Genomic DNA, 24,043 nt, shown 5'->3' on the forward strand with positions numbered 1-24,043 from the left:
TGGTGATCATTTGGCAGTGGGCAGACAATATATCCTCAGTGGAAGATCTCTAGGGAATAAAACATGACTTTGAGTTCCATTATTATAACATATTAGATCTTTAAAAATTTTTTTGTATTTTAATGTTTTAAAGTTGGATAGAAGTTCTTTATCATGTATGAGATAAGCCCCCATTTAAAGGGAAGATGAAGCAGTAGGAAAAGTTGGGGGAAGCCCCAAAAGTGTAGACAAGAGGAAAACTCTTGTACCTCAAAGCCAGGACTTCTGACATTTAAGATTAACCTTAGAAAGGTGATGGTTTTGTCTTTGAGCCTCTTCCTGATCAGTTGTGGTCTCAGTCAGATAGCTGAGGGCTGACTCTGAAGTCAAGCCCAGTTCTCAAGCACAATGGTGATCTAAGGGGACGGCTTTCTCAAGATGAAAAGGACCGGCAGGAAGCACACACTACAAAGGAGGGTAAAGTTGTGAAGAGAGACACAGTACAAGTGGGAAAGGAGGCCTGTGTCCAGAATGAGGTTGGAAAAGCTTTTCCAAGTCAGTCCATTGCACGCAACCATGAGATAAATGCATAGTGAAAGGGCATTCGACCCAGGGACAAAAACCCCTAGATTCTAGTGGTGGCTTCTCCTGTTGATGATCTGTATTGATGTAGATGAACTTGGGTGAGTTCCTTCTTCTTTGTAATTCTCTCAATAGAACAAATATTTATCAGGCAGCAATTATGTTCAAGGCACCAGGCTATGAGCCAGAGAGTAATGTTTCTCAAGGGATGGAACAGGGACTAAGTGCTTCAGAATCTGCAGGGTCTTGTCTCAGAAATAGTGAATGGGAATCTCTGTAGATGGGTAATTCCCAGGTAATTTTTAGGCACATTGAAGTTGAAAACCAGTTTTCAGCTAGAGAATAAAGAAACAGGTGAGGTATAGTTTGTACCTTCAAAAATATGCTGATCTAATTTCTTTTCATTTAAAAATGGCCTTTGTACCAGGTAACTTCTAAAAGCTTTCTGATACTCAGTCTATTTTCTAACAGGGTTAACATTTTACAAGGTCTCTCACTCACAAAGTATAATTTTAATTATGTGACCTGATTCTACTCAGCCAGCCATTTTTGATGCCCGTTGAATAAGCCACACAATTTCTTAGTTTCATATTCTTATTTGGGAACAAGTCAAAAAGTAAACAGCAATCATGAATGTTACCCTAATGATTTTCAGCAGCACACAGGGAAGCATAGGATCAGCAGTCAATGAGCTACGACCTGCTTCTAACTAGTTGCATGACCTTGGGCACAAGTACACCTCTCTAGCCCTCAGCTTTGTCGTTCTAAAATGAGGGATTGCATTACTCAGATGACAAGGCCTCTATGAACTCAAAGACAAAGTTTCTATGGCTTTATCACTTTTCAAATTTGTGAAAAGTAACTGTGAAACACCTCTCATCTGTGAACTCATACCAGGGTCTTTGGAAATCAAAACTCATATACCTGAACATTGCTCTTGGGAAGCTTATAAACTCATGTAATCCATCCACAGGAGTCCCATTGATTTTATGAGTAAATCATCTCTTGCATTCATTTATTCCTCTCCATTGCTGTAGCAGCTGCCCTAGTTCACACCCTTTGAAATTATTCACTTGGACCAACATAATAGCTTCCTAACTTCTCTCTATTTTTAGTCTAGGCTCACTACTCTCCTCCATACTACCGCCAGGGTCATCTTTCTGAGACACAGATATCATGATGTTATTCACCGCTTTAAATTCTTCAGTGGTTCTTCTGTGCTTAAAGCCAAAACCCAAACATTTATAAAAAGGTCCTACAGAAGCTCCTTACCATTTGCTGCCAGTGTACTCATCCAGTCTCATTTCTGACCACGTATCTACTAGGCCTTGCATTTACCAAACAACCCCATATACTTGTTCCATGGTTTTCTCCAAATGTATTACATGCTTTCATGTTTCCCATGTTCTACTTTCTGTCTGGAATTTCTTTCGTCTCCTTGTCTGCCTAACAAACTTTACAGTAGTTTATAAATATCTCTATTGTAGTAATAACTATTTTATTTTATACTTCTACATGTTTCTTCCCTGATATATTTTAAGTAAATAAATCTGGGGCTGTGTTTCACTTATTTTTGAACCTTTACGTCCTGCAATAGTGCCTCATATACAGATGTTCAAGAAATATTTGCAAATATAAATTCAGGTGACTAGAAATATCTTCAGATAAAATTTTTAAAAAGAAAAACAGGAACAACTGGTATACAAGAATAACCTTTGAATACACTTTTACATTTAAATGAACTTTTAATATAGATTATGGAAAACGTATAAGAGGTTTATGTGTACACTTTGACATGAGCAGTAACAATGTAAATAAACATTGAAAAAGACATGAGCTAATCACTATCATTTGAAACAATAGGCACATCGGAAAGGTCAACAGTCAGGGGCAGGGCTTACAAGTGAGGCAGTGCCTACCTGTTAGATCTGCATTGGGCCACCAGCCCAAGTCACAAGCTTTGCAGGTGAATTCGTCTTGCACATATTCATTCTCTTTGCAGGCAGTGCAAATCCAGCAGCAACTGACTTCTCCTTTCCGTATGACCTATAACATAGCAATATTTCATATGCCTTACAGATCGTTTCTCCAGAAAGACTTTTTTTTTTTTCAGATGAGGACTTGCTTTCAAACTATGATTTTTTTAGAAAAGTAACTTTTCAAAAAATTGTATATGTCGAGGAACTTTAAATACATGGATTGGGATATACCTTATTGTACCAGAGTTCAGATGTGAATTTCAGTTCATTCCGTGTTGGATTTGGAAGCTTTTCAATAATAATTTCTTTTATAAAAGGAATTAAACAGCTGAATCATATCATTATGTATATTAATATGTATTAATAATTCATAGAAAAGTAAAAATACATTTTTCTTTTTATATTGTTACAAGTTCCCTGATTTTTACTTTCATAATATCTAATATGCTGTTAATCCCATCCATTAAAAAATTATTTCTAATATACTTTGGTTTTCATTGTATAAATTCTATTTTATGTTCTTATATTTCCATGTGTCTTCTCGTGATATGCATGTTTTCTTTTAAATCCTTTCGTATGTATTTACAGTAGGTATTTTAATTTGACTTCTAATTCCATCATCAATATAATATCTGGGACTGTTTCTATTGCTTGCTTTTCCTTCAGGTAATGTGTCACATTTTCTCATTTTGTCACATGTCTAAAAATTTTTAACCAGATGCTGGACATAAGGTGTAGAGTGCTAGATTTTTTTCTTGAAGTAGTATTGGCCTTTGTTCCAGCAGGCAGCTAAGTCACCTGTCGCTCAGTTTGAGTCTTGTTTTTCATTTTTTAGGGCAAGTCTAGAATAGTCTCTACTCTAGGAATAGTTTAGCCTCATTATAAACTATGACCCTGCTGGGATCTCTACTTAACTCTTTGTGTACTCAGCAAAGCGTCTCCACTAGGGCTTGTAGAAACTGGGACAATTCTTGGCCTTGTGTGACCTCTGGGAATCCAGCTCCCCACTAATTGTTCTTTACCTGGACATTCTGAATTCTACCCTGCTCATACAGATTCAGTCAAATACTCATGAAAACTCATATGCCAACTTCTGGGACTCTTTTTCTGCATAGATCCATCCTCTTCCTTCCTCTGCACTACAAATTCTGGCTGCCTTGGCCTTCTTAAACTCTGATTTCTGTCTTCTTAAATTATCAAGATAGCCAAGCTCTGTTTGTGTTCTTTCTCACTAAACAACAACTAGGAAATTGCCTCCAGACAGAAAGCCAGAGTGATTTTAGGGTTCACCTTGTTTGTTTCCTTTCAATTCCTTGAATTCAAGGTCATGCACTGTTTTCCAATGTCTGAACATAGTTATTTCATATATTGTGTCAAGTTTTCTGGTTGTTTACAGCAGAAGACAAAGTCTGTACTCTGTTACTCCCTCATGGCTAGAAACAGAGGTCCCTCCCCAACACATTAGACATAATCAAATGTTCTCATATGTAAAGTCAGAAATTAAACTGTAAATATTGCCATACCTTAAAATCATACAAACTCTATCCTTTGTGAAAATAAAATTATCTTCTTGCAAATCAGGTCGAAATTTATACCACTATTTTAGAATTACATGAAAAATATCAAATGACATTATATTTTCAGAAACTGTAAAAGGTTTCCTTTTTCTTCTTTTACTTTCAAATAACTTTAGAAAGTAGACTCAGATTAAGTCTTTTTCAAAATTTCACACCTATCCTCAGAATAAGCATGAGAAATCTATATTCCAAATTATAAATTTTTCTAAGTGCCATGAGAAAAATTGAATAAATGAGTACTGCTTTTTACTTTAATGAGTATAAGAAGTACAAAATTGTGTATATCTCTTCAGTCCGCTTTATCTTTTGCCTAACTATAAAATGAATACTATGAATGAGACAATTTCAAAAGATAATAATGTTACACAATTTATTTATGCAGAATGACTGGTGAAAGGTAGATCCTATGAGTAACTGGCACATGGAAAGTATTTAAGATTAGGCTTTGAATGACTGAATAAATGAATGAATAAGTGATTGGCTTATACCTCTAATAAATAATGAAAAAGGAACTGCTCAAATGGAGTTTTTTTTTATTACTTCTTATTCAGCCACCAAGTATGTGCACTTTTGCCATACAATGTCTAAAATATGGGATTTGTCTTTTCTATCTCTCAGCTACCCCTCTAGACTCAGAAAGATGAATTCTGGTCCCTGTCTCCTAATCATATAATGTGCCTCTAATTACTTCTCACTCCAGAGTTACATGCACACAGTTGCCAAGATCATCTCGATGGCCTGTGGGCTCCTCAAGAGAAGGGAATCATGCCATACTTTCATTGTTTTCAGATCATAGTCATCAATAAATGTACCAAGAACACACAGTAGCTGGCCAATGAACGAGTGTTGCGTTGAATCTTTTTTAAAAATGTAATTCGGTCACTCAAGGAATGTCAGTGTCTCCCTTTTCTAATACCTTTGAAATATAAGCTGTTTGGTCAGTCATTCACTTAGTCCCTGGTCCTTGTTTCTGCACCTAAGTTTGACTGTTAATAATCTCTTACATAAGTCCGCCAAACAAGGAAGAGCAGCCTCTGTGCCATCCCCTGCTTACATCCTCATTAATGTTTGTTTTGGAGGGAGGTTTCAAGTAGGGCAGATACATCATCTAATTTGCTTTCCATCTGACTTGCTTTCTACAAGGATTATTATGGCTGCTGTTTAGAGAATAGACTTTAAGAAGGACAAAAGAGAGAGAGTGTGTGTGTTGTTTAATCCATGGCTTTAACATGCAACAATAAAGAAATAAATATATTTTAATAAAAGAAAAGATATTCCTTTCCATTTAGAATATCATCTTTCCTCCATCAGCCCATCTATGTCACTATTTTCGAGTCCTGACACATGCTCCAGGAAGTATTTCTGGTGCAGTGAGCCTTTTGAAACATTACCTTATTTGGAATTCTCTATAATTAAAATATACTTGGTATTTTATTACCACAAGTTAGTTAGCTTTTGTCCTCTAATTGTTTCACATGTATATGGTAGATATGTTTCATTCAGATACTTTTAAAAAAATTCTTAAATTATTGTCTCTATGTTTTAATCTCCCCCATATCACACAGGTATTGATATTTTAAATTATTTTTATATTTTTATGCTAACTGATATTTCTTTTGCATGTAGTATACACTCAATAACTGAATGTATTATCTCATTTTTATTACCGTAAAACACTTTTTATGACAGCTCTGAGTCATGATAAGAGATTTGATATTTCTCTGAAATTGCCCTTGAAAGACCAAGACTTCCCAAGACACAGGAACTGTTTTGATTCCTTTTACATCCTGTGTACGTGGTGCTCTGTTTATTGTTAGTAAGACGAGATGACCTGCTGCTTCACACAAGGTTATGATTCAATTCCATATACACTGTAGGAGTCTTAAAGTATTTATGCCATAGGAAATCAAGCATTAACTTTATGACTGCGTTTCTGAAGTAACTTGAAATGGATTTTTTAAATTTAGGCTTTATTTAGAAAAAGGACAAAAGAACGAAAACAGCATCAAAAGAATATAATGAAGGAAAAGTAATGATAAATCAAAGGAAACAGAGAAATTTGCTTCAGAAGGGAAATGCCTGGAAGACTAAACAGAATAAAGACACTGGTCCTACCTAATTAGGACTGTAGGAAAATCAGCTGAGGGAGAGAAGGGCTAGTCCTACCCTCCTGTGTCCCCATGACACCCAGTAGGAGAGCTTGGGAAACAATGGGCTGTAATTGCTGATACAATTTTTTCCAGCTACACTATGAGTTCCTCAAAGGAAGGGGCCATGTTTAAGTTTCTTTTGCATTCACAGTGCTAGCATAGTTATTGGTACATATTAATTTTTCAATAATTACTCAATAATGTATGTGAAAGAAAAGAGGGAAATAATATGGAATATTACATAAACAAAAGAAATGAAAATGAAGAATTCAAAGAGAATAAAAAATAGGAGGAAATTGAAGAGAGCCTTGAAAGAATTACAGAAAAATATCAGTTTAGGAAAATCCCTACATAGTAATTTATTACAGGGGAAATGTAACAAAAATCATATAGGAATAGAAAATGATCACAAAAATGGACATACATTGAATGAGACCATGTGCAAGGCCCTCTGTACAGAATTACACTAAACCTCACAACCACTCCATGGAGTGAAGTTAATTATTTACATTTTGCAGATGAAGAAACAGCTGCAGAAGGGACCAGTAACTTGTGCAAACCTCAGGCACATTATCACCAGGTAGTTTCAAGAACTAAGCTCTTCCTTGTGTAAAAACAGCTGTCAGAATGATGACATGTTATGCTGAGAACCAAAATTATATCTCAGAAGTTGGCAGATATATATTTACTTAACCAACATTTATTTAGTGGCCCAGTGTGCCAGACACGGTGCTATGCATGGGGACAAATAAATGAAAGGACCTGATGATCACTGAGGTTAAGAAGCTCAAAATCTGACATAATATAATACGTATACTGCTAGAAGGAGGAATGAAATGCTTATGCAGGGCATATGCCTTCAATCATTCATCCATTCATTCATTCACATTATGCATTCACAATCAGTGAATAAAACAGATCATATCCCCATCCTTGAGGAGCGCCATCCTAGAAAAGGGCTTTGAGAAAACTACAGCAAGAAAGAGGAATAGGGTTCAGGGCAGGGACCAAGGTGAGGCAAGCCTAGTGCCTAGGGACCAGAATTAAAGAGGACCTTAAAACCCTCAGCGTTGTGCACATGCCCACCCTGCACTTGCAGGATCTTGATGGGGGGGCCCCTTTAGGGTCTGTGCCCTAAGTTCTTCACTTGCCTCATCTTAGTCCCAGTCTTGACAGGGAGGCACCTGGAATTGGGGATTGCAATTTTGCATATGGTGGTCAGGTAAGGCTTCACAAAGATATGCCATTTGACTAAAGACTTGAGAGAGGGAAAGGGAGTAAGTCCTGAATATATCTGGTGGAAGAGAGTTCTAGGCAGTGGCATCAGCTAAAGAAAAGACCCAGAAGTAAGAGTCCAATGGGTACTCATGCTATTGCCTTCCTTCTCTACTTTTCTGTATGTGTGTTATACTTCAATAAATATTTACTTAAAAAGGAAAATGAGCCCTGCTTTGGTCACTGCCACCTGCAAGACACAACAGCTCTGCTGTGTTCCTTCTCTGCCCGGTGTCTTGTGATTCAGCAGCAGGCCCTATCGGCACCTGTCCCCAAAAGTGGCAGACAAGCTAGATCTGAGGCTAAGGTGATCACCAAAAAATTCAGTAACCAGGAGACCAGCTTAAACACTGGTCAAAGCATGAGAGGTGAGGGTGTAGGTATTACTCAGAGTGGCTGTGAATAAATTAATGATGATTCCATAGAATTTCTCATTACGACCAGTGCTTGCAAAGTTTTCTCTCATCCAGAGACACTATAATAATTTCATGCTTTCACATACATAATAAAATACAAAAAGGAACCCAGTATTTTGTCTTCAACTTTTTTCAAAATTTTAGCCAGTATGTTTTTAGTAGCTGGGGCAGATCACATCATCATTATGTAATCATAAGCGTCTCAGATAAGGAATTTTGATATTCCTGTGGACAATTTTTGTTGAGAACCTGCCATCCTACAGTGGAATTTAGAAAATATTACATAATGAAGGAACTATGTCATTGTTTCATTGGTTGCCAAAATGGTTGCATTAACTATGAACAAGTTAAATGGGTAGTTTGTTTTGATTCACAAAAAGGAGAAGTTGAGGTGAACAGGACAGCTGTGGTTGATGTTATTGCTAACTTTCTTAGCTGGTCTTATGGCCATGTGAGAGTTGCCCTTATTCTTAGAAGACAAAAGCTGTGGTATGAAGTTTCATGATATCTGCACCTCACGTTCAGATGGTTCAGGGAAAAAATAGTTAACCCAATTCTGAAATATATAGTTTGTAAAAATATGTGTATCTGGGCTTTTCTCCACATATATAGGGTGTATTTTACTATATGACAATATGGCATGTGTAATGAAGAACCATTTATGATATGGTCTCCATAATTCTATCTTGATCGGCCAGGTAAGAAGGGGGGAAGTAGAGATTTCTACTTTCCATGCCTAAACTCCCAGACTCAAACCATCATCTTGGAGTAAAGAATCCAAAAACGAACTAAATGGAAGAAAAAAATAAAAGAGAAGAGAGGGGAAAAGAAAGAATAGGAGGAGAATGAAAGCAATCCCCAGGACCCTTTCCCTGGGATTCTCTGCCACTTTCCCCATCTCTGTCAGACTCTCCCAACCACCTTCACTAATATTTATTGCCTGCTTAGTTCTAGATTCTGTTCCCTCAGCAATTTTAAAGTGGATCTCTATTTATAATTTTGTTGTAAACTATTGAGAAAATCAGCTTTATCAATTGAAACTTGCATTTGTAGGAAATATGCCAGTTCATATAATGAAAGATGGTTGAACAACATGTGGCTGTGGGTCGATAAAAGCTTTGGATTGGCTCCAAGCTCAGCTCAGCATTTGCTAGCTGAGAAAGCTTGGGGCAATTGACTCAAGCCCTCTGGGCCTCTGACTTCTCATCATAAAATGGGGTGATAATATCTGCTTTAAAAGGGTTGTTTTAAGGAATAATTGAAACGATGTCATCCATTCTTGTACTTGCACAAGAATATGCTTGATAAATGTTAGTTCCCGATCTCTATTGCCTCCCTTCTCCTTTCTTTCACTTTCTCCCCCTTGCCTTCCCACCCCTTCTTACCTCTTTCCTGCCTTCCCCACACCAAGGAAAATAGCAGCAGGCTTGGTGTGGGAGACCAATACACGTGCCAGGCCCTTGCTGTTTGCTTGCAGATCCATTGTCCATATTTTAAGTGCTGCCTCAAATTCTTTTTGCCTGACCTGTCTCTTAGGCCCTTGGCCCCTGGCTCTTGAGGGTTCTGGATGCTTCTGCAACTCCTACCTCAGAGCCTACCACTACTGTGTCATCTTCTGGCATCTCCGGGTGACTCTCTCTCCCCCCGAGGAGGCACTGGGTTCCAGAACTGCCTCCTTGGCAATTCAGCACAGCAGGAGCCCAGACCAGACTGTGTAAGACCCACAGAGACTTCTCCCCCTGCTGCTTCCAAATTCAAAGAAGGTCCACATAGCAGGACATGGACACTGGCTGCCCCAGCAGCTGTCTAAAGGGGTCAGATGACGTCACTTCCTGTGAGCAAACGCTGACCACAGGAAGCAGAAAATAGAATGGCAGGAGTGCATACATTTTTCTCCCTTCCTTGCTCCCACAGACAGTCCGAGCAGCCTGTCCAGAGACCTCCGTGAGGCTGAGCTGTGCTCAGTGAGGCAGCGCCCTGCTCAGTGATGCTTCACCTTAGTGGTAGAGGTGTTCCGCCATGCTTGCATGCCTCCCTTCCCTTTTCCTCTCACTCTTGCTTCCCTGGGATTGTATCTCCCAGTAATGCATTAGCACTTAACCTTGCTTAGCTTTCAGGGTTCAAGGGAACCTGAGCTAAGTATCTGCGCACTACATTGCTCAGGCTCTCTTTCCGGCGTCTTCTCCATACGGTTGGCAGGATGGAAGGACCTAATGGGAGACTGAAGAGCTGGAGAGAGAAGCCTCGTACCAAGGTATCCTCCCCTCCCACCTCAGGAGGTGTCTCTGGTAGTATCTGTGACCTTCCCTGTGTCCCTCTAGCCCAGAGGTGGGAATGATTCCTACTGTTGATCATCTCTGAGTTGCCTCATTGCCCCCTTTTACTTTTATAACCAGTTTTTTACCTTAAATTTCCTCTGTTGAACCACTTGGCATGGGTTCTTTCTTTCCTGACTGAAACCTGACTAATATAAGACACAACAATAAAAGTTTGATTTTATTTACTACTGTTTGTGGTATGACTGAAATCAATTTCTCCTCCATAAAATATTATACTTATAAGATATTATATTTATATTTCTAAAATCAATAACATAAGAAAACTGGACTTTTAACTACTTCAAAGGAAATTACCATAAGAAAGTTTTATGGGTTATCACAAAAGAAGTCAAATGGTTATTTCGACATTTTAAGTGGCATTTGATATTTAAAATGAATAATCCTTTCCTAAAGGTTATGTTTCTCAGTTAATACAAGTGCAGGTCCTACAATCACCTTTTAAGTTGCTTCCCTCCAGTCTCTGTAGTGGCTACTGAGAGACCTGGCTCTGCATCCTGAACCTGGTAGGTGGCAAATTGACGATGTAAGAATATAAATGCTATTATTTGGTAAATGGGATTCAGATTTCATTTGTTTCCATACCTCCCATGGTACTTATGGGAAACAAACAAACATCCCCCCTCACCTCCACTCCAGGTGCTATTGAGAACGGGCATACTTTTATCCTGCAGGGTACACAATATTATGAAAATTGGACCCCAAGAGATTTGCATTTATAGCAAGTGCTCTGTAATGGCTCAGCAAAGATTTCTGGGATCTCCTTCGATAACACTGCATGGGTGTAATGCAAATGTGATGCCAGAAATACTTCAGCATCTAGCTTAGAGATGCACGCAGACAGCCTTTCCTCTGAACTTGGGGGTGGGGGGGAAGTCTATCTTCTGGAGTATACACATGGGACTACACATGGCATGTGAGCTCCCATTCATGGCCTGCCAGCAGTCAGAGTAACAGCAGGGAATTCTGAAAGGGAGCTGGAGTGCAGAGTATCTTTAGAATGATTTGTTTTCTCTTGCCAGGGTTGTATTTGTTTGTTTGTTTGTTTGTTTTTCTTATACTCTGAATAACCAAACTGTGTAGTTTCATAAACTTTTTCACAGCAGTTGTCTGCACTAAATATTCAATGCTGCCACCCATGCTGGGGAGGAGGTCTGAGATGAACATGTGACACCCTTTGTGTCACAGAAGAGCATAAAGCCCAGGGCTTCTGGGCTGTCCCAATCATATGACTTCAGGTCTCCCTGGTTTTCCCTACCATCCAGAGAAGATAACCAACCCAGAATCCAGTGGTCTGGCAACCTGTGGTAAGAGTCAAGGAGAAGTTTTAGGCCTCTCAGTTTCAGAGGATATATTCCTAATACCACCAGACAGCCCCATGTGAAAAATTCCATCTGGATAAGAATCAGAAGTGGATTCTTGGGGAGAAGCAGCACTGACGTACGGCCCGTACACAGTGGTTTGGCTGGAGTCATTCTCACACTACTGAAATGCTTCTGTACTGGGCGGAAACTAATGGTGTCTCTCCAAGCCCCCTGACTGCCCCATCCTACCCTAGCCATGTAAGATTCCTCACCTAAATCTTCCCATGATCCAACAACTCAAGGATTAACCGCGGGCATGACAGGAGGCCTCCAGCACCCTGTCGTAGCACTAAGATGGAGTTCATTCTGATTGGTGGGTTACCATGACAATTATTAAATATGTTTAATATCGCATCTGCAGAGGAGGCAGTGACATTTGCAAGTAGGGAGAGTCGCCTCAGGAGTGGTTTCCATGCTCAAAGTGGCTGATTCGACTCAGAGTTTGAGTCCACACGGACAGCTCTTCTCAGCTGCTGAGAGGCGTTGCAGGTTCCAGATCCTCCACGTTCTTTGATCAGCAGTGATAAAGCTTTTCCAGCTGCTGTACCAGCACTACTAGACTCTTGCCCTAAAGGCCCCTAAGTATACTTCTCAGGGCCTTTCCCTTGCACGGCTGGTTCTACGGCTCCTGCGAACGGCAGAGCGGCGTGGCCATGTGGCAAGACAGCAGGGGCCTCACACAGTACACATTCCAGCCCCAGCTGTGCTTTGTGACGTTCACTTGACAGCCTGTCTGCTCCCAGAGATGAATCACAGAAAATTAGAGATGGGAAAGACCTATTAGGTCATTTAATCCACACTCTTGCCAGTTCACAATCACCCCCCTATGCTCCGTTTCCTAGTGCATCAGCCAGTCTGGTTTTTAAATAGCATGGGATTCAGTCAGTGCTCTTTCCATGTCTTCTTCACCAAGAATTCTCTCTACTCCATTCAGCCAAATGCCCAGTATATGATGTTTATTTACTCTAGTTTTAAGTATACCATAATATCATGATCACTCACTTGCCCCAACCTGGAAAAAAAAAACAAACTTCTGGGAATAATTCGAAGTGAAGACTCTCTTGGCTGGAAAATACCAGTTTCAGGAAAATTCAAAGAACTTGGTAGAGAAAAGAGAAGTGGTAAGCAATGTTTTTGTGTTACGTCATTTCAGCTTCTTTTACTTTAGTTATACATTTACTTGGCATCGTTCAGCTTCTGCTTTCTTTAACAATAGCTAGAACAATGAGTAAGCAGTATCATTGGCTTTGGTTTCCGCGTTTACTTCTGTCTTAATTTTTAATTTGATTATTCATCCCCTTGCTTTCTATATTGTATTTAAGACTGCAGCTCATCATTACGATTCAAATAAAGACTATTCTAAATATCCCAGTGGTTTGCCTATTCCATTTCCCAATCTTTCTTTGTCTCCCTCATTTTTGCTAAACACAAGAACAGAAACAGTACGCCTGGCGCACCCTTTCTGGACAGTCTGGTCAAAGAAAAATGTCTGTGTTTTTCTTTGCTTATGCCCAGGCAGGAGGTCTCCTCATGGACACCATCCAAGAATGCATTTGTGGCTGGCTTACCTTAATTTGACCCTTTAAGCAAGGCTCACTGCACACAGACCGTACCATTCCACTCTTGTTCATTTGGATTTTGTAATCATCAATGTTCAGCACCCCTTCATGCCAAGTTCCAACATGTACATAGTCATAGCGATCAGCTTCAGTGTACTGCAGATTCATGATATCATACCTACAAAGAAAACAACATGTGTGTCTTGGAGAATATGGACATGATGTAGAAACCAAAGGAATTTGGTAAATAGGTAATAATAGAGAGAAGAAAGAGAAAAGTTAGAATCATCCCATGTCCTAATGCCAGCTACGGTCAATATTTTAGTTTATTTAGTTTAGTTATGTATCCTCTGATTTTCCAAAATGTGTATTCCATCCTTCAGTCTCTGTTTGTGTATCATCCATATTCATTAAAGAATATATTATTCTTGTACTTTTCTCTCTGCTTATTCTCAAAAAAATTCTATATGTGCTGAGTCGATCACCATATCCTTCAAATCATTATTCACTAGATTATTCTTTGATCAAGTAACAATTCTTCAGAACACTAATTTTTAGCTTAAGTACTTTTATTCCAAATTCCTTTTTCACATTCAGTTGCCATTTTAATTACACTGGATTAAAAGAGGTGAGTTTTACCAAGTCTGGAACTTATTTTAGGTGCTAATAGAGCACAAAATCTGAGAAATGCACCTTTAATTAGCAAGGATGTTTGGGATTTAACATCTTGAGCATTGACATTTAAACTGGTCTCTTCCTTGATCAGGACAAACATTTCTGAATCCAAGTAATTGGTGTCAGTTATTTCAGTTATTTCAAATGCTGCAATGCTGCACAATGGTAAAATCTACATTTAGAAATCTTCACTGTAGCCAGAGTGTGTTCTGGGGACCAGATACATCATTTCCCAGTGTGGGCAGTGGACAGCATCTTCCAATTTGGTGGAAAAAACACAGCATTTGACATTAGAATGTATAAGCTGGAATCTCTTTCCTAATATTTTAATAGTAGATTATACTACTTAGGAATGTCACTAAACTCTGTAAGGCTCATGGGGTTCTTGTGGGAATTTACTAACATAAGGCTGTTCGCAATTGGGAGAAATACATATGTAAGGCAATATCACTATATCATTCACATTAATAGCACTATTAATGTGCTAAAATACTCTGGTTATTTCCATACTATAAGAAAATGAGAACATCTTTGTGTTGTCATAGTTATTTCTCTCTCGGTTATTGACAATTCTCTGGTATTCTTCAATCTTCTTTCCATGTTGCTATTTACTCCAAGGAAACTATAACTCAAGTAGCAGTTGCCCAGAAATGGATGCCTGACTCTCCCTCAGTGGCTCTGCAAAGTGGGGTTCTTTCCTGCAGTACCTGTGCATTCTTCACTCTCCTGCACTAGAATATGAGGCAATATCTCTTACTCTTTGTGTGTGACCCAAAGAAATAGATGGCAATTAACTAACACATATTCCTCTTCCTCAGCTCTCTTCCTCCTCTCCATAATATCCCTACCTAACCCATCCTGGAATTCTTTCCCTCTAACCCTGATACACACTCAGAATCCTCCTCAGCCCAGCACTGCAGCTACTACCAGTCAACCTTAGCTGGCATCTGAAACCTATTGGCTATATCTGGCCTAGTTCTTTATCTAGACAACTAAAATCTTTTAATAGCTCTGCTGCCTGTTCTTAATGTGCAAATGCATCCTGTCACCCACAGGATGGCTAGTGGCTTCTCCACAATCAGATCCTGGCAATTTCTATAAATAGCAGCTCCCTAAAGGGAAAGGGGACTCTCGGGGCATAAAGGAAGTCTTTCCCCTACTTTTCCAGGTGAACAAAACTTACGTGGAGTGAGAAGAGAGAATGGTGCAACTGGAGCGTGTTATTCACCTCTCTGCTTTCTGATTTTTGGTTAATAGAGGGTTCTCATTCCTCTGGTTGCTGAGACAAACCAGAATGTTCTCAGAGTAGCTCTCTGAGTGATATCCATGTGGGTATTAACTGTGGGCTGACGGCTCGCATTCATCTTGCTGATCAAGGACACTAATCTACACCTCCAATATTTTTCCATTTTAAACTCCTTATGGTTACAGAGCCTGCTGTGAGTGTTTGGTATGAGTAATTCCCTTTTTCATTTCCTTTAATCTTTATGTTTTACTCCATATTACATTGTTAAATCTCCTTACATACTTTCAATGCAGGCTTAGGTGTAACGCTAGCTTTAGAATATCTTTTTCCTATAAATCAGTTTCCTAAGACTTTTATTTCAACTTCCTCATTTCAATAGGAGAAATCAGTTCACGCTTAATTAGCATTTAGGAACTGAAAAATTCACAATATTTTGGTATAAAAACATACTTTTAAAAAGTCCCAAAAGCTGGAGAAAAAAAAATGCTTGATAATACCAAGGGAAAAATACTGACTTACTGAAAAGAGGCCTTCCCCAGTGCTGTGTATGTTAATGAACACTGCTCTTTTCTCTTGACCCCAGAGTCCCTTCTCCCACATTGGCGGTTATTTGGAATATCCTCATGCTGTAAATTACAACTTTACAGCATCCTTTCAATGCATTCAATCTATGTTGCATGATGATTAACTAAAATAATTACAAGAGGGACCAAAAGCATGAATGATGGTGTGACAGGAGATAGAAACAGAGGGAAGTGGTTGAAATAGAAATTGAATACAGATGAAGCTGACCAATTTCAAGCCTGTGGAAATGATCCTTGAAAAGGGACCCAGGGGAAAACTCTTGATTTAAATATGCAATTAAAGATGAAGGAGAAACAGGCTAAAATTGTGGGCCTATATTTTGGATAGTTTACAAATAGAGAGAGGAGGAGGAAACTCATGTCTACGCTGTGTGGGAAATGCATCTGGCCCTGTCCTAGGCACATTGTGTATGTTATAGAATCATGAAGGAAGGTTTCCATTCCAAATCCAATCCTTGATAGAACCTGGTTTCCAGTAGAACCCAGGATTACAACCACGGGTTTAAAGGGGGGCGGGGGGGGCAGTCAGTGCTCTGAATCACTTTTTCCTCTGGCACCATTTCTTAAGGTGCTCAGCTCCTGGAAGCTTTCCACACGCCCAGGCCCTGCATCATTCCATCCTTCCCACTCTCATTTTCATCTAAAGCTGCTCCCACCTCACTGGCAGCTTGGAAGCAATCTGATAAATTCATCGCTTTAATTGCTGAGTGTTACTTATATCATTTATCCTTCCTGGAGCTGTTGGATTTTGACAGGGAGAATCCACTTAGGCCCCGCAAGGCACTCTCTAAATGTAGAACTTTAAGTTTACATGAAAGGAAGAGATATGTGGAGAATTATTTAGGGTCAAATAGTCTCTTACAGTACATTTGAAATGACATTAAGAAGGTTGCCAGCAACTTTGCCTAATTTTAGGATTAGCTAAAAGGCAGCACGATGTGGCAAAAAGATTACAAGTGTCAGATTCGGACTGCACTGCCTCTACCAGCTACTCTCTGCCTGACTTTAGGTGAGTTTCTTAGTTTCTCTGACACTCAGTTTTATCATCTGTAAAAGAAGATAATGATATGCCTACAGCGATGAGGATTAAATGATTTGATGATCTGTTTTATCACAACATATGCTTTTCTAAAATCTCTCATTTTGCAAAATTATGTACTGAAAGATAACAGGGCTTAGGAGGAAAAAAAAAAAAGATTGTGGGCACACTGTGCAGTAGCCAGACTGAGGGCCTTTTTTCTTTCCTGTTGCAGGTTTTAATTTTTATCCCACTATTCTGATCATCCCTTGCCCAAGAAAATTCCTATGAAAGAACACAACTACGGTTTACACTGATATCATTCTCTGCATACCAATTACATATGAGCTAACTGGTACTATAAAAGCAAGTGTTGCAGAAGAGACTGTATATAAAATGACTTGGGAAAAATATATATAGTTAGTTAGATTTAATTTTCCTTTGCTTCTTGATTAATTCTTTGGAAGCCATAGAGACTCAATAACAGACAGAAAATTCTTTCCTTTCTTGTTCCAAGAAACACGTTAGCAGGAACATAAGTTAACCTGAAAAAAAGGGATACATATATAAGACCTGGTTCTCGTCATATATTAAGCTCTTTAAGCAGGAATGATATTAAAATATTCCACAACCAGTATAGTATTGGGACTAATCAGTTAGAAGGAGGCTGACCTGATGTTGGCAGTGCCAGGGAGGGTCCTGCTGGTCAGATGTAATCTCCTTAGTATCTTGGGCTTGCAGGGAGGTCCCAGGCATTCTAAGGGAAGACCAGGGATGATAGCTGTATGTGTGTGGGGGGAGGTAGGGGGGTGGCACTGGTAGGATGCAGGATTGTGGGTATTTACCAATAAGAAGTTCTTCAATGTTTTATAATGTAATTTCCATCTAACATTAGCCCTTTCTTTTTAGCTATCTCGTTGCGTCTGTCCTCATGGCACCCAGAAACCATGAAACCAAAGGGAGCCAGAGTATCCGTCTGTCTGGCTCGAAGAGGATCACAGGGTTATTTAGATCCATTATGGAAAAGACTGCTTTACCTTCCAGGAGCATCCCCTTTCTCATCAAACCACACCTCCTCTCCAGACACACCGATGAACGTGGACTTGATGAGGAAGTCCAGGAGTTTGCTGCCATCGATGGGCTTCATGGCATCACAGAGGCCCACATGGCCAGGGCAGAGGGCGTGGTGCATGTTCTGTAGCCCATGTGCCATGGCATAGATGGCGTTGATGACAAACCCCATCTTACTGTCCTGGACATAGTTTTCTTCTAAGCTTTCATTGCCTGTAACATAAAAACAGATCACTACCAAGGTTGCAGTAATGAAGTCTAAACCTGCATGTTTAATTCTCAAATGCTTTTCAGGCCTCTCAGAAGAAGGGAAAGCCAAACCTACCTGTTCAAGCTTTGTATTTGTGACTACCTCTGGTGTATTCTATCTGCAAATAGTTTATTCAATTTTATTTTCTGAATTCAATAACAGCTTTATAACATATAAAACAAATGCCACAGAGGTGAAAATAAAGAACTTTCACATATTGCAAGGAAATCCTTAAGGAGCAATGAAAATAGCTCTTATTTCCTCTGGGTTCACAGAGACTTATATTAAAAGTATCCCTATATCACAGTCCTGGAAAAGCATTTTTTATACCCTTTGTGACAACCCACAATCCATTGTAAATCAGTTTGTGCATTATCTAAACCCCAATGTTTTCTCTTGATGATTCCACTAATTTTATCATCTCTAGGACCAAAAAAACCTAGAGTAAAAAGAAGAACTAGGTAGTATGAATTTCTTCTTCCATACGGTCGGTGGTACAGAAATATTTTAATAAGATTTGCTAATTATTAGAAACTCAGGTAAAATGTTTCTTGATGGAAGAGTCATACTACACATTTAATCTAAACCTTTAGTTTCACCTGTGAATTTCAAATACTCTGCAATCAATTCCACCTATGCCACAGGTGACAGCCTAAATAGGTCACTGAACCCTAAGGTGTCTGGGCTGGAGAATAACAGAGTATCTTAGGAACTTAGAGAGCTTGAAGTACTTAGAAGAAATGGTAAAGAGTTTTGACTTTGATGTTGAGCTTGAGATGAAATAAGACATTTCCAAAGAGTTCTATTTAAGGCTAATCTATTTAGGTATAGTTGAAAATGTAAAAAAGGTACATGTGCATCTACCCTAAGAATGAGATACAAAATACCCAGGCCAAGTTGAAGGGGGGACAAATTCAATTTTAACTCATCTTCCAGTGTTGCTTAATAAGAACTTGTTAAAAGTGTGATTTGCTAAAGTAATATTTTCCTAATTGAAAGAACACTTCCCAAGAGGAAATAGGAGTAAGAGAGGCAGAAGGGGCATTTTAAAATCAAACTGCACAGAATAAGTCTAGAAGGTTACATAAAGCAGAAAGCAAACACCCTCCTTGAAAAAACTGCAAAGTCATTGAAATAAAGTAATTTATGTCTGCCACCCAGAACCCCTGGGTCTTAAATGTTAGTTTGTTTTCTCTCTTTTTTATATTGGGATATAAAAGAGATAAATTAATGCCATTGGTCTGATAAGTTTTAAATGAGCCTTTAAATACAGCCCGAAACTTCCAAGTGCTGGAGCTAAATGTTAAAGCTCTTAGAATTAGAGAAATTACCAGGAGTTAAAGAAGAAAAAAAATAGACAAATATTGGATGGCAAAATAACCTTCAATGCAGCAGTTACTGAAAGGGTTCTAGCAGCTACTTAAAGGGTTCTACTAAAACCATCTACTTGAAGTGGCAGCTATTAAAGTCAACCCTAGGAGCAAACTGTCAAAAAATACGCATTCTTTTCTCTGTTAGGGACAAACCTTATGACCACTGAGTCTGTTGTTTTGTTTTTGTTTTGATAACTGCTACTAAAGATGTATTATATATTTTAAAAATTATTTTGGTGTCCCCAGTACAAATTTCTTAAGCTGTCTTGTCTAGTGGATGCCTTACTTATCAGCATTCGGACTGTAACGGGTCTTGGATTTCTTTGAGATCAATGTTTTCCTTTCGATCCTTATTTAGGGCTATCATATAACTTATTGTCCAAACTGGGTTACTTTTGTGAGTGAAGTGAGTAATAATTATTCCAGAAACACCGGTGTAAATAAGGCAAACTGGTCAAATGGTGATGTGTTTCTTGAGCCATGCTGACTTCCAACTGTATCTATTTACTGATGTTATGAGTAAGATATGTGTGTATATATGTATATATATATGAAAAATATATAAAATAACACATGTAAATATATATACATTCATGTATACATATGTATATTTATTGATACATATACACAATCAACAATTAGTGGAATATTCTTCTTAATTTAAACTAATTTTACATTTGTCTTATTTTAATGGGAAATATACACATTAATAGTAATACTGGCTACTATTTTTTGTGTTTACTATATACAATACTCAAATAATGATATCATGATAATCCTGCCAAAGAGACATGAATCCCACCGTTTATAAGTGAGGAAAGAGCAATGGTATCAAAATGCCCCCTTGATATTCGTTCTTTCTGTAAGTTGGCAGAAACATGGGTGTCGATATAGAAGTCTACAGAGGAGACACTTTTCTGGCGACCGAGGACAGGGCATCCTTCTGTGCACCAGTATCATTTTCAAGCTTTTTGAGGGCTTCTCCCTGGGATTGTTCCAAATGTGCACAGCTGTCTCTCTGACTAGAAGTACTAGCACTAAATCTATGAACTGCAAATTAAGACAAAGAAGCCCATCCTGTCAGTATTCATCATACAGAAAACCAGGAGGCTAGGCACATGTTTTCAGGGAATATTTGTAACTCAAACCCTTTTCCAAAGAAACACAAACACCTGGTGTGTTTGTGTAAATCTAAAGCGACACATGCACTTTCCTACCCCGCCAGTCCCCTGGGTCTGCACATGAAGGGGATGGCTACCTCCCATCAGTAAGAAGTCTCTCTTCAGCTACTACCCCAGTTCACGATGAACTAGCATTTGGGAAGGCGTGACAGAGTTAGAAAATCACCTGGCCTTTACAGGACCATTTTCTTTGCCATAGCAACAGCCCCAGATGATGCTGCAAGAATTTATCATCAAACAAACAGAATATGATACAGGTTTTCCTTCTGCCCAAAGATCCTGTATTTTCATGACCAGCGAATAGAGAATCCAAACTAATAATATTGTCACTTGGTGGGAAGGTGAAAACACTCTGATTCCCTGGGGTTTAGTGTCTTTTTAATAACACTAGTCTCAGAGTTATTAGTAAGAAGGGGATTTTATGATTCATTTTCTGTGATGCATTAACCATTACAGGCCACTAGGGTATCATTAAACTAGTACATTTTCTAATATACTAAATGGAATCAAATGATTGTAGTTGACTGTGTTTATTTACCTTCAAAAGAATACCTGCCTAACTACTTCACAGCAGATTGTGAAAATAGCTACCTTGATTCTAAATAGTAATCTTGTTCTTATTGCAAAACACAAGGGCTATAAATTGCTGCCTGAGTATGGCAGCACACAGAGCCTCCATGAGGGTAGAAACAGACTGTGTACCTTCTGAAAACAGGAAATCCACGGTGGTGGGGAGAAGGGCTGGCAATTCCATCTGCTGCCATTTAGGATGGCTATTCAGCAGAGTGGTAACAGAGTGGTAACGGAGTGGTAACAGAAAGAAAGAGCTCGGGACTAGGCACTTAAACACCTGGGACCTAGTGAAATGGAGCAGGACCCTGTGGGGCTCTCCTGGCTATGAATCCCTTCCATGTCCCCAGTTTCTTGTTTGAAAGAAATAGGCTTCATTCAGCCTCCTTGACCCTTCCTGAGTTCCAAAGTGCAGACTCAAACAGTTGCTTATCAGGGAAGGGAGGAAATGCAAAAAGAAAGGAGGAGCAGTCAAGAAACATTAGTGCAAATAAATAAGATCGTCTATACCAATTTTTTCAGATTCCACGTATATGCATTAATATACGATATTTGTTTTTCTCTTTCTGATTTACTTCACTCTGTATGACAGTCTCTAGGTCCATCCATGTCTCTACAAAATTTACAAAGCAGAAATAGAGACACAGACGTAGAGATCAAACATATGGATGCCAAGGGGCAAGGGGGGGCGTGGGATGAATTGGGAGATTGGGATTGACATATATACACTATTGATACTATGTATAAAATAGATAACTAATGAGAACCTACTGTATAACACAGGGAACTCTACTCAGTGTTCTGTGGTGACCTAAATGAGAAGGAAATCCAAAAAAGAGGGGATATATGTATACATATAGCTGATTCACTTTGCTGTACAGTATAAGCTAACACAATATTGTAAAGCAACTATACTCCAATAAAATTTTTTTTTAATTAAAAAAAAAAGAAACAATAGTGCAGCCACGGGGCAGGGTCCTGGTTCCTCCTTAAGGAATATACATAACAATATCCTCCAGTTCTTCTGCAGGCAGACCCTCACCCAGGTAGAGGATGGTAACTTTAGGCTGAGAACAAGATTCCTGGAACACTGCCCTGTAACCTCACCACCAACCAATCAGAAGAAAGTCACACACCTTGTAGCCCTCACCCCAAATTTTGCCTATAAAAAATTCTCCCCACCAAACCATTGGGGAGTTCTGGTTTTTCCTGAGCATGAGCCACCCATTCTCCTTGCTTGGCCCTGCAATAAACCTTTCTCAGCTCCAAACTGACGTGTCAGTTTGTTTGGCCTCACTGTGCATTGGGTACATGAACTTGCAGTCAGTAACACTAGAGGCAGTTCTGCTATAATATATCAACAATACATATCCAACTAGCCATGTAACTTGGACAAGTGTTTAGACCTCCTTGAGTCTCAGTTTCCTAATCTAAAAAATACCACAAGTAGATCAGATTATCTTTCTGAAGATGCCTTTCCCCTCTAAAGTTCCTATGCTTTGCTTCTCCAATTCCACATTTATTGGTACTTAGCAAAGTCCTTTACATATACTATCTTTTTTAATTCTTACAAAACTGTATGAGTTTTGTTCTATTATCACCATTTTACAAATGAGAAGATTAAAGCACAGATAAGTGAAATCAAGATTGGGGAGAAATGTTTACCTTTCCCTTTCCCTTCTATTAATGCTTCTTTGTGAAGAGATTCTTACTTAGTACCACCTCAGGCCTCTTGTCTTACTCAATGGGAAGAGGGGAGTGATTCATCTTTTTGCAGGATTGAGAAAAAGAAACTGGGCTTGCTTAGTTCAGCCCCTTTCTCTCTCATCTGGAGGCCTGCACTTGACAATTCTCAAAGGTTCTGGTTGATTCTCCAGCCTTTGGAAAATGTGGGCTGTAGTTGACAGTTGTGCCAGTAGGCTAGACAGGTTAATCTAGTATTGAAAAGTCTATTGTGGTCACATATCTGATCCATGTCCCTAATCCAGTTTGTTGTGTTTTTGTTGTTGTTGTTGTTTGTTTGTCAGTTAGTTTTTTTGTTAACTTCTAAAAACTTCTTCACTGAGGTATAACTCATATGGTGCAGAAATCTTTACTGTACATTATAATATTAATAAATGTTTATTAATTTATTAATAAATGTTTACATATGTACATACCCATGTAACTGCTCCCCATATCATGATATAGAGCATTTCCAGAGGCTTCCATTTATTTAGAGCTTCCTTAATTTATCCCAGCAATGTTTTGTAATTTTTCAGTATGCAGATACTAGGTATTTGATTTTTACGGTACTACTACAATTGGTGTACTTGAAAATTTTTTAAATTATTTGTTGCTAGTATAGAGAAATGCTATTGATATCTGTGTTTCAGCCTCGTATCCTGCAAGCTTGCCAAATTTACTTATTAATTCTAACTTCTTATAAATTCTTTTGAGCTTTCTATGTATGCAGTCACATTATTAATAAAACATATCTTATATTATATCTCCATCTGTTTCACTCCTGGGTCTACTCCTTAGTTGGGTTCAAATTTGGGAAGGAAATACATTGGCTGTGCCACTGAAATCTCAGGGGTTCTGAATTCAAGGTCACACAGCTACCAAGGACAGAGGCAGTGGCCTCCAGAGCTGGACCTGGTCCCTGCCACGTGGCACTATGCATACAATAGCAGCCCTGCCAACTGCTGGAGCAGTTCTATAACAGACAACGAGACATCAGTTAGGAAAAACAATTAGTTTGATGTTTATTAGTTCTGAATTTTTAGTAATATCGTCCCAGTTTGAATGTCCAAAGTGGAAAAACATAGTAAATAAATTGAAAGAATGTTGAACTCCAATAGAGTACTTTGTTGATG

The 24,043-nt window shown here is 38.8% G+C and overlaps 1 protein-coding gene across 3 annotated transcripts in view; it reads right to left on the reverse strand.

Moving 5' to 3' along the window:
- Positions 1-24,043, reverse strand: part of GRM1 (glutamate metabotropic receptor 1) — a 406,154-nt gene that overhangs the window by 48,278 nt on the left and 333,833 nt on the right. For all 3 annotated transcript variants that reach the window (XM_057528228.1, XM_057528229.1, XM_007171344.2), the window contains 3 exons: positions 17,778-18,024; positions 13,227-13,395; positions 2,481-2,607 (listed from right to left, as the gene is read on the reverse strand). In XM_057528228.1, the coding sequence (XP_057384211.1) occupies positions 2,481-2,607; positions 13,227-13,395; positions 17,778-18,024 (543 nt within the window). The remainder of the gene's footprint in view (positions 1-2,480; positions 2,608-13,226; positions 13,396-17,777; positions 18,025-24,043) is intronic.

This window comes from Balaenoptera acutorostrata, chromosome 14, assembly GCF_949987535.1.
Source record: "Balaenoptera acutorostrata chromosome 14, mBalAcu1.1, whole genome shotgun sequence".
NCBI classification, from domain to species: domain Eukaryota; kingdom Metazoa; phylum Chordata; class Mammalia; order Artiodactyla; family Balaenopteridae; genus Balaenoptera; species Balaenoptera acutorostrata.